This window comes from Paramormyrops kingsleyae, chromosome 22, assembly GCF_048594095.1.
Source record: "Paramormyrops kingsleyae isolate MSU_618 chromosome 22, PKINGS_0.4, whole genome shotgun sequence".
Taxonomy (NCBI): Eukaryota; Metazoa; Chordata; class Actinopteri; order Osteoglossiformes; family Mormyridae; genus Paramormyrops; species Paramormyrops kingsleyae.
The window spans coordinates 11,183,267-11,194,226 of NC_132818.1; the positions used below are offsets into that span (position 1 = coordinate 11,183,267).

Below are 10,960 nucleotides of genomic sequence, written 5' to 3' on the forward strand. Positions count from 1 at the left end.
ATGATGATGATGTTACTTTATTTGGAAGTGTGGCAACAGGACATGCAAGGCAAATGCCGGGGGCCCCAACCACTCGTGTTAAGATTGTCTTACTGCCCCGTGTGCAGTTATTGTAACGTCCGTGTCAGAAATTAATTAACATTTACACTACAGAAGATATGCATCCCAAATCAGATGACAATGCGTCTTGATGGTCGTTACACTTGTATTTAGTGCTGTTCACTTGGGATCCAATTGCCCAAGATGCATCTTACTAAAGATACATACATTTAACATAACATTACCATCACTAAAGGCAATATTCAGTGTATATTTGATCTGGGATTAAATTCCATACTTCAGCACTGACTGATGCACAAAAGAGTGCTTCAGTCTAACCCTATTAAATTGTGGAACCCTGTATTTCCGATTTGATGGTAACAATTTGTATTCACTGTTCAGGATGTGCTTATGGTCAGAGGCAATATTGTTGGTCAGATTTAAAGGGGTTGACCAACAATATTTGAGTAGATTTTTATTTGGTGAAACAGTTTTGGCATTCAAGTAGTGGACCAACCCTTAGACCATATAATGTTATGGTGCTGTAGAAGAAGCATAGACATACCAAAACATTGTGGGCAATTCTATGCTTCAAGCTTTGTGGGAACAGTTTGGGGAAGGCCCTTTTCTGTCCCAGCATGACTGTGCCTCAGTGCACAAAGCGAGGTCCATAAAGATGTGGTTGAGTGAGTTTGGTGTGGAAGAACTTGGCTGGCCCACACAGAGCCCTGACCTCAACCCCATCAAACACCTTTGGGATGAGCTAGAACAGAGACTGGAAGCCAGACCTTCACGTCCAACATCAGTGCCTGACCCCACAAATGCTCTTCTAGATGAATGGGCAAAAATTCCCACAGACACATTCCAAAATCTTGTGGAAAGCCTCCCCAGAAGAGTGGCAACTGTTATAGCTGCAATGGGGGGACCAACTCTATATTGATGCCTGTGGACTTAGAATGGGATGTCATAAAAGTTCCTGTGGGTGTCCCAATACATTTGTCCATATAGTGTATCATCAAAATACTTTTAAATGTACTGATTTGGTAAATCTGTATGCAAATCATCAGTATAAAAAGTGAAAAACGGGGTTGAACTCACACAGTCCTGGGGGGCCCAACATTGCTCATGATAGCAGATGAAGGGGTTTTGCTCACCTTTACAATCTGGACTTGTAGTGATAAAAGTGGCATACCAGTGAATCAAATCAGGGCAATAAAAGTCAGTATGAATTGGATCTAATTATCAAAATACAATGTTCTTGCTTGTGTCAAACTTAAATCATGTACAGTCCCCTCCACAATTACTGGCATCCCTTATAAAGATCTGTAAAAATCTACCTTTTGGTGGAGTGGCTTCATATCACATGGAAAATCTGAAATCTGACCTTTCATTGAAATAGATCTATTCAAAGAAAAACAAATCCTTCATCAAGAAATAATTATTTTCAACAGAACCCCACAATTATTGGCACCCCAGTGTTTAATACTTGGTAAAACCCCCCTTTGCCAGTAAAATAGCACTGAATCTTCTCCTATAATATTATACAAGAATACAGAGCAGGGCATCTGAGTGCATTCCTCTTTATAGAATCTCTCCAGATCATCCAGGGTCTGAGGCCCTCTCCTGTACACTCTCATCTTCAGCTCAGTCCACAGGTTTTCAATGGGGTTCAGGTTGGGGGACTGAGATGGCCATGGCAGAAGCTTGATTCTGTGGTCAGTTAACCATTTTTGTGTTGATTTGGACATGTGCTTAGGATCACTGTCCTGCTGGAAGATCCAGTGATGGCCCAGTTTTTGTTTTCTGGCAGAGGCGGCCAAATTTTGACTTAAAATGTCCTGGTATTTCATGGAGTCCATAATGCCATGTAAAGTTTCCAGGGCCTTTGGAGGAAAAACAGCCCCACAACATCACAGAACCTCCACCATATTTTACAGTTGAGATCTTTTGGTTACAGTTGGTTCTTTTCATTATAGCCATCCTTCTTTTTATGCCAAACCCACGCTGAATGTTAATTGCCAAAAAGCTCCATCATTGTTTTATCAGACCATAGAACATGGTTCCAGTCAAAGGTATAGTAGCATTTTGCAAACTCCAGGCTCTTACATTTGTACTTAACTGATAGAAAAGGCTATTTTATGGCATACCTTCCAAATAATCTGTTAGCATGAAGGTAACATGTGATGGTGGTTTTAGAGACGTGGTAACCCCAAGCTTTTGTAATTCACTAACAGTCATCCTTGAAGATTTTTTTTTTTACCTCTGATTGTAACACCGGCATTGTCTTCCGAGAAATTGTAGTGGGAGGGGCGGTGCTCATATAGGGCTGGCTTACGCAGAAACCTCGACTTAACCAAGAACAAAAACTGCTCGGAGCAGTTTTGAGACTTAGCGTAAATTGCCATGGCAGCATGCCTCGACTAAAACCTACCCACCTTTCGTAGTACGGGTTAATCGCGAAGTTACACCACACATCATCAGCTTACTCGCAAAGTTACCCCGATAAGTCAGTAACCCCGCTTCGTAGTACAGGCCACTGGTGTCGCTTTAATATTTTTTATCGTTGGTTGTATCGTGTATTATCTAGCCAGCCGACTTAGTGGCTCCGGTAGCAGTGTTTATCGTGAGCGGCTGGCTAGTTTTATTTTCTTTTTTTGTTTGTGTTTTTCCTTTGTTGTATGTATAACTTGGGTTGATTATTAGGCAGGCTGCGCCAGTTGGCACCCGTAGTCTGGGTGCGGGATTACCCGTATGGTTTTTTTATTGCTGTGATTTGCTGTGTCATTCACTAGTGTGATCTGTGATGGATGTGTTTTTAAAGTTGTGCTGTGGGGTGCACGTGAGCAAACTCTGGGCAACCTGTCCTCTTGTTGGCTGTATTGGGATGTAACTTGGTGCAGTATATGGGTTTATGCCTTTTGAACAAACGCATGATTTATGTATTTTGATTTAATAAAGTTTATATATTTTTTTATGTGTAATGTGTTATTTGGGGATCTTCATAATGTTCATAATGGCAAAATAAACTTGGGTCAGGTAGATTTGTAACAGTTCCAGTTGATGTCCATTTTTAAATTATTGCCCTAACAGTAGAAATGGGCATTTTCAGTCGCATAGCAATTTTTTCATACCCATTCCCTGACTTACGAAGGTCAAAACGTTTCTCCCTCATTATGTTTGTGTGTTCTCTTAGCCATCCATAAACATGGGAGAGATAAGGGAGTTTAGCCTCTGTGTCTCCTTATATTTGTGCCGCAGTTAATCAGGAAGTCATGGATTACAACTTGAAGGCTCCTACACACCCCTATCAACTCAAAGATGTACAATGTATGCAGTATGTCAAACATGCCTCGGTTACATTGTGTTCACTATAATTTCCAGGGAGGGAAATATTTGTGGCACATGTGTTTTTGTTGAAAACAATTATTTATTGATGAAGGATTTGTTCCTCTTTGAATAAATGTTGTTCTGATTTTTTAGATATCTTTACAATAATTGTGGAGGGCACCGTAATTTTAGCTATTGTTCAGCCACTATAAAAAAATGCAGGGGGAAATTACATTTTGTGTAGAATCATTTTCTTTTTTCCTGTGGTACTGAAAAGTACGGTGACATTGTATATAGGCGTTTTGTGTTAAGCAGGGCAATTAAGCGCTTGTTTAAATTAATAATTTTCCTAGCAGTTCATCTCAGTGCCGTCAAAGTAGAGCAGGAAAGTAACTAATTATCTTATTATCACAAGAAAACAAGCTTCGTTATCTCTATATAATGAGATAAATATCTGAATTACCCTTAACGGCATTTAAAAAACAATTACAAGCAATACACATATTGTGTCCATTTTGTTGCTCAGTGGGTGCAGCTAAATAAGAACCATTAAGGCTGATCAATCCAGGAATATGGGAGTGGAATCCTGCTCCAAGAGTCGATTTTAGACAGCAGTTTTCCCGATTCTTGATTCCAAACAGGCCTACTTAAAAATATGAGGATGAAGGTCTTGGAATAAGAACAAGACAGACTACAGTAGAACCTTGGAACGCGAATGCCTCTTAACTCGACCAACTTGGATGTCGAATGGGTCTGTCACATTTTTTTCAACTTTTTTTCAACTTCTTGCTTCTATCTCGACAGAAATCCTGAAATCCCGACCATTCCTGGTAAAACTTGTGTGGGTCGATATGCATTCAACTCAACAAATTCAGACCTTGAACGGGTCGGTCAAGAAGAACAATGGGCATAACGGGTGGCCAATCAATTCTTGGAATGCCCCCTTCTTCTTTTAGCTCTAATCAGCTCCTGAGGGACGCTATCCAACACTGAATGGTAAATGTGGCTTTAAGTCTTGTCCAGAGTCAGTTTGGGCTGTAGCTCCAGCAGAGGTCCTCATAGGAGGCACAAGCTGTGACTCCTCTCCACACATCCATGTTGCCACTCAGATATGCTGTTGAACATTGCACAGACAGACACGGTCCACATAAGCAAATAATCAATAGAATCAGAAGCACCATTTTCATAACACTTACCGCACACTATACACAGAGACTGGTTGGTTGAAACAAAGACCAGGTCTGGACTTTTACACTCTGGACTTGAATTACCCAACTCTGGAAATCATGGACCATGAAACTGAGGAAATGTTTCTACCCACAGGCCATCAGGCTTGTGAAGGACTCTAGCCCACTGCCCCTCCCCCTACACACCCCATTCTGTAGAGGCAATCCGCCTACAACCAATGAGGTGCCACAATCCACCTAAAACCAGTGAGCTACTGTTTTTTTCTGTGCAATTCTTGCACTAAAATCCTGGCACAAAGGACTGGCCAGCTATCCACCCCTACCTTTTTACATATTTCACTTTGTTTACATTGCCTTGCATGTTACATTACACCACGTCTATGTATTTATTGACAATTATAAATGTATTTGTATTGTGTTACTGCATATGTAGCTTAATTTATATTTGTACTTTAATCTGTACTTCTAATCTGTGTTTTCTGTTAAATTATGTTTAGCAGAAGGACACGTAGAATAAAATTTCCAGTGTATAGTAGAACTGACCGTTTACTGTGCATATGACAAGTTAACTCTTCAATTTAAACCAACTGGTGGCCATGATATTTTTGGCCGGACTTCAGTTTTGCATACTGTGAGTAGGGTTAGGTGGGTTGTGTTTCTGCGGTTGTCATTGGAAATAGACTGTACTGAAGGAACAATGATGCACAGTGAACTACTTTCTATCATGATGTCTCCTAAACTGTGGTATTACTGTACCTCACATTAGGACACTATCAAGAGTGCTGCAGAAAAACCTAAAAAATTATTTATACAAATTTGAACATTTAAGTACATAAATCTTTCCAAATGTTTTATACTTTCAACACAAGAGGGCGCTGCCCGACCATAATGAACCAGATGATATGAGCGGAACACATGGGAATCTATTATGAACCAGCCTACATATTTGCAGAATTTTAGGCTTGATGTTACTGTCCAACATGTGTTTGTACCCCTTGGAGTAATATCACAGATGAACATATTTTTATCCCTCAGAGGTGAGTGAGATCACAGGCGGGTGTGTTTTTATCTCTTAGACAGGCGCTATATAAAAATAAATTGAATTCTATCTGTCACGGAGGAGTGACGTCACAGGCAGATGTGTGTATTTTCCCTTGCAGAGAGTTAAGGTTATGTCTGTGATGTTGCTCTTTTCGGTTAAAACTATACTGTGGGGTTTCCTTTGGCAGCTATTTCATGGGTGGTGGTAGCTCTGGTAGTTTAAATGTGCACATATAATAGTTTTATTTACTAAAATAACACCAAACATTATCTTTAAAAATATGCTGTTTAGTTGGTGGTACTTCAGTATTAAGTGTGGCGTCAGGGAGAATTGACTGAGAGATTGGATAAACAACCAAGGGTGCTGCAAAGCGAGTAACAAGTAACAAGTGTTAAATTGACCCGCGTAACCTCACGATAATCAAGGGATACAAAACAGGAAGTGACGTATGGAAATAAGTCGGAAGTGACGAGTGAACACCGTAAGCAGGAACCGGGAAGCACGGCAGAATAAAGACATTGCTTTAGTAGAATACCGTACTATATATTTATATATATATTTGTGACGAATAAGCTTTTTTTTAATCCAGCTTTGTCGGTGGTGATATTTAGAAACCAGCAATTGATTTTACAAGTATTAGACGTTGGCTACGAGAGCACGGGGGGACGACTCTGTAGTGGCCCCTCCCTTCTGCCGCATCTGTCATCGGGGTAGAGTCGGGCGGATTGTGTGGAGATGGCAGCGCCGTCGGTCGGAGGCGACAGGGGTGAGTACCGCTCAGGTATTGTATTACAGTACACAGCGTTGCTTCTCAGACACGTTTCTTCAGCCGCCAGGTTAGACATAGCGGTCGGTGACGGAAAGCCTGTGTAGCTGGCCTGGCTAATCTGCCGAGACATGCCCGGGCAGAGAGCTAAGAGAAACTGCAGTGTCACCGATCGGCTTGGTGAGCATACGGTGTTCGTATTCAAATACGAGTAGCTCATTCAGCATCTCATAAGGGCGATATAGATGTGTCATTTACAGAATTTAAAAACAGTCAAGTAACTAAAGTTCATTTTATTTACTACTGGAAAGATATAGTAATCGTGCCCAGCTGGACTGAGCAGCGAATTTGCTGTTTGGTATCGGAACCGAATATGAAAAAAACAGTGAAATAGATTTTGCCTAATTTGGGAGTATTCAAAAGATTTGAGGGATGTTTTCAATTAAGTGTTTTATCAAAAAGAAATTAGAAGGATGGGAAATGAGACAGTGGCTTAGCTAACAGGGAACGTTCCGAGAACTATAGCCAACGTTATCTGAAGGTCCTCTCAAAGTTGGCTGTGAACGTTCTTACTGTCACATTAATGGAACATTATCTCCATGTTTTACATTTTAACAAAGGTTCTGTCGATGTCAGCACGATAACATTATTACTTTAATATTCTTTTATCGCAATTAATATTGAAAATATTGTTTTATAATAAGATACACATTTATAAAACTGCAATATGTGTATACTTCGAATACAACATCCAGCTTTGAACTCATGAGGTGTAAAGCAACAGTGTTATCCGCTGCCCCTTATTTGTTAAAACATTATTATTCTTAGTTAGGGTGGGATAGCATTCTGGGAATATCAGGTCACTTCACTGAATGTTTGAATACCTTAATCGTAACATAGAATGAAACATTGTTTGTGAAGGGATTGCTGCATTTTTTAAGATAACCCGTTTTATTTATATGGGAGGTACAATATGTAGAGAAGTTTAACTCTCAACTTAGACCCTTCCCTATGAAGCGGTGAAATTCTGAAAATGTGAACTTCTATTTGTTTTGTAAGTAGCTATTGCTGACTGTTCACCGCAAAAAGTAACAGCATTTTTAAAAAAATGTCATTTTCAGAAGCGTAAAACAAGGAAGGAAGTTTTGATGGAAAATTTGCTGCTTCACTCAGAAATTGAAACCAAAAGCCCTTCAGTTGTTATTTACATTTACTTCCTCTAGGTGTGCTTGTTGAACTTCTGTTATCAAAAGCACTGGGGCATTGGGCCGCATTCTTTCTTGCCCCCTGCCTCCTCTGCTGCTGTCGCTGTGTTCAAATCCCAAGGCCGCCCCAGTTTGACACTTGGGCCCCTGAGCAAGGCCCCCAGTTGCTCTAGGGACTGTCTGACTCTGCCTTCTCAGTCATGTGTTGCTTTGGGTATAAAATTGTCTTTTGAATATATAAAATGTAAGTTGACTTATCCGGTATGTCACACTGGTAAAAGTCCTCTTCGAAGGATCAAAGTGAATCCATTGCCTGAGCGTCTCTGTGTTAATTCACATTTGGTGCCTTCTGATTCACTAGCTGGAAAATTTTAACATGGCACTACATCACTAGAGCATCATGGGATGTTAATGCTGCCACATCCTTTGGCTCCTTGCCACCATGTCTGCTGCACTTGTGCTGGTTTGGGTGGCACTGTCTAGGTGATGGTCTGTGTGTGTGTGGGTGGGTGTGTGTGTGTGTGTGTGTGAAAGAGAGAGAGAGAGATTTAAGCAGAACAAAGAATCAAAAGAGTTAATCATTACGCAGGAGATTTCTGGGTCTGCAATACTGAAACAGAAGGTTGATGTGATGTAAGTCTCACCGAGACTGACTGAACACATGTGGGCTTCAGATAAGTGCGTCAACCTGCTGTGTGTTTGCGTGAAGCACAGGCTCTATTTAGGGAGTGGATTCTCAGCTGAGTAAGACAGTAAAAATATTTTGGTACCACTTTACAATAAGACTGAATTAAAAGGGTTTATGAATGGTTCAGGTTACTAATTACGTTGTAACACTTTGTAAATCATTAAAAGACAATTATAAACAACTTATAATACAGTTTTCTTTTTATTAATGAGTTACTACCGATCATAAGTGGCAAAGGGAGCCTTATTGTAGTGTGGTGCCAATATTCTAACGTAGAAATGATAATTTCTTATGATTTTAGCTGAACAAAGAATCAGTAACGGTGGACTCTTCCAGAAGGCGTGTACTGGATGTCCTTAACCCTGACCCTTCTCTGTCTGCAGTGAACAGCAACGAGCAGATATTGGCCATCGGAGCCGACTTGCTGAAGGAGTGAGTACAGAGCCTTCTCTACTGGTGTTACTCATTAGCTGTTGGTGCACAGATCCATTGGCTTCACTGTCTGCGGCGTCTCACCACTGCAGCTTCATCTATGAGCGTGTGAGGCGCCATGCTGAGGGGGACTTCACAGTGACCCGCAGCCAGCTGGGAAGCTCTGAGCTGTGTGACCCCGCCCACAAGCAGCTGGCGCAGTGTCTGCAGAAGATCGGCGACGAGCTGGATGGCAATGTGCAGCTGAAGGAGTAAGAGGCTTCTTAATCAACGAAGGGGGTCATGTCCCTTAGCGGCTCTTTAATCACTGTATCTGGGGGGGGGTCATGTCCCTTAGCGGCTCTTTAATCACTGTATCTGGGGGGGGTCATGTCCCTTAGGTAGTGGCTTCTTAATCACTGTACCTGGGGAGTCATATCCCTTAGCTAGCAGCTCCTTAATCACTGTACCTGGGGGGGGATCATATCCCTTAGCTAGCAGCTCCTTAATCACTGTACCTGGAGGGGGATCATATCCCTTGGGTAGCGGTTTCTTAATCACTGTACCTGGGGGGGTCATATCCCTTAGCGGCTCCTTAATCACTGTACCTGGGGGGTCATTTCCCTAAACTAGGGTCTTGGGGTCTGCTGATTACCTTACTCTGTGAAATGTGGGGTATCAGGAGGTTGCAGGATGGCACTGCCCATAGTGGCCACCAGGGGGGGAGTGTTCTTCAGTCTGGCTGCTCTGTCTCACCCAGGATGATAAATAATACTGCACTGAAGCCTACTAGGGAGGTTTTCTGCAGCGTGGCCTGTGAGATCTTCTCTGATGGGAAATTCAACTGGGGCAGGGTGGTGGCACTCTTCTACTTTGCCTGTCGGCTTGTCATCAAGGTGAGTACCCTGTCCCATGACGTCCCATGACGTTCCATTTGGGCTGTGCTGTGCTGGTGACGTGACTGTTGGATTATGTCCCACTCATGGCTGATCTTTCCATTTGTTATGCAACATTGTTTTGGTAGATGGTTAGAAACCAGATTAACAGGACAGTCAAGTGAATGAGTGTGACAGCTTCCTGCAGACAGGAGGAGCCACTCTGATGTTGACATGGTTTCCCAGTGGAATATTTCTGTCAGTGTGGCCATCACCGGGCAGCACCAGGTGGCGACAGTGAGCTGAGTCAGTTGTTGTTTGCACTGCTTGCAGTTGGTCCACGGTCGCCCAGAGGAGGATGGGTTCCCTTTCCGAGTCTAGGTTCCTCTCAAGGTTTCTTCCTGCTAGAGGGAGTTTTTCCTTGCCACTGTCACCTCAGACTTGCTTGGTGGGGTTCTGGCCGGTTAAAAGTAAAGTGCTATATAAATAAAATTGAATTGAATTGAACTTTTTCCCCCTCCAGGCCCTAGTGACCAAAGTCCCTGATATAATCCGCACCATCATCACTTGGACTGTAGACTACCTGCGGGATCATGTAATCAGCTGGATCAGGGAGCAGGGGGGCTGGGTGAGTCGCTGGGGGCCCGCGGGAGTAACTGGGGGGGCAACGAAGAGTTTGGGGGGTGGTGCTGGGTGAGTAACTGAGGAGGCCCAGGTGAGTTCCCGGCGCTGAGATCCATTTTCCCTGCAGGAAGGCATTAAGTCGTACTTCGGCACACCCACGTGGCAGATGGTGGGCGTGTTCCTGGCTGGCGTTCTCACCACCGTCCTGGTCACCCGCAAGATGTGAGAAGCGAGGGAACCCATCTACGTGGGAGTGTGGACTGGAGCAGCTGGAGAGCTCCTGCAGTGCCCAATCCTTCCACCGGGGGCAGCATGGGGAACATGCTAAACGGTGTCTCACTGTAGGCAGCTGGAGAGCTGACAGCAGCCAGACCGTCAGCAGGGGTGGCTGAAATCCTTCCCCCACATTTAGGGCTGTGTACATGCCCCCCCACTGTGCTCCCTGCACTGACAGAACACACCTGGTGTGATATTGACCTCTTTCAGCATAGTGTTAATGTACTGTACCGTGAAGCAGCTCCTATCTGAAACCTGCACACCTCTTACTGTTTCCTCTTTGCTTTTGACAGCTTTTCTATGGTGTTTCATAAAACAAAAAACATTATGCTTTTTTTTAGTTAATGGTGCCTTCCAGTCTTTTCCAAGCAGGACTTTGATATCAGTCTCAAGTTTTCTACACCTTTGTATGATTTTGCTGTATGCTGTATGAATTTCCTTCATGGCTGGTTTTTGTACCATTTTAATAAGATTTTTATGAATTAAAAGCATCCACAACCTGTGTGTGCTTCTCCTGATA

The 10,960-nt window shown here is 42.7% G+C and overlaps 1 protein-coding gene across 3 annotated transcripts; it reads left to right on the forward strand.

Moving 5' to 3' along the window:
* The first annotated feature begins 6,042 nt into the window (after positions 1-6,042).
* On the forward strand, positions 6,043-10,958 carry baxa (BCL2 associated X, apoptosis regulator a). 3 transcript variants are annotated; one of them, XM_023798441.2, is made up of 7 exons: positions 6,043-6,361; positions 6,425-6,541; positions 8,638-8,686; positions 8,779-8,937; positions 9,426-9,561; positions 10,064-10,168; positions 10,292-10,958. In XM_023798441.2, exons 2-7 carry the CDS (start codon positions 6,493-6,495, stop codon positions 10,388-10,390), a joined length of 597 nt encoding a protein of 198 aa, XP_023654209.1. In that variant the 5' UTR covers positions 6,043-6,361; positions 6,425-6,492; the 3' UTR covers positions 10,391-10,958. The 3 variants fall into 3 exon arrangements, with proteins under 3 accessions (XP_023654209.1, XP_023654210.1, XP_023654211.1); XM_023798442.2 differs by lacking the exon at positions 6,425-6,541 and having other exon boundaries at positions 6,043-6,376; XM_023798443.2 differs by lacking the exon at positions 6,425-6,541 and having other exon boundaries at positions 6,044-6,361.
* Positions 10,959-10,960: the final 2 nt, after the last annotated feature.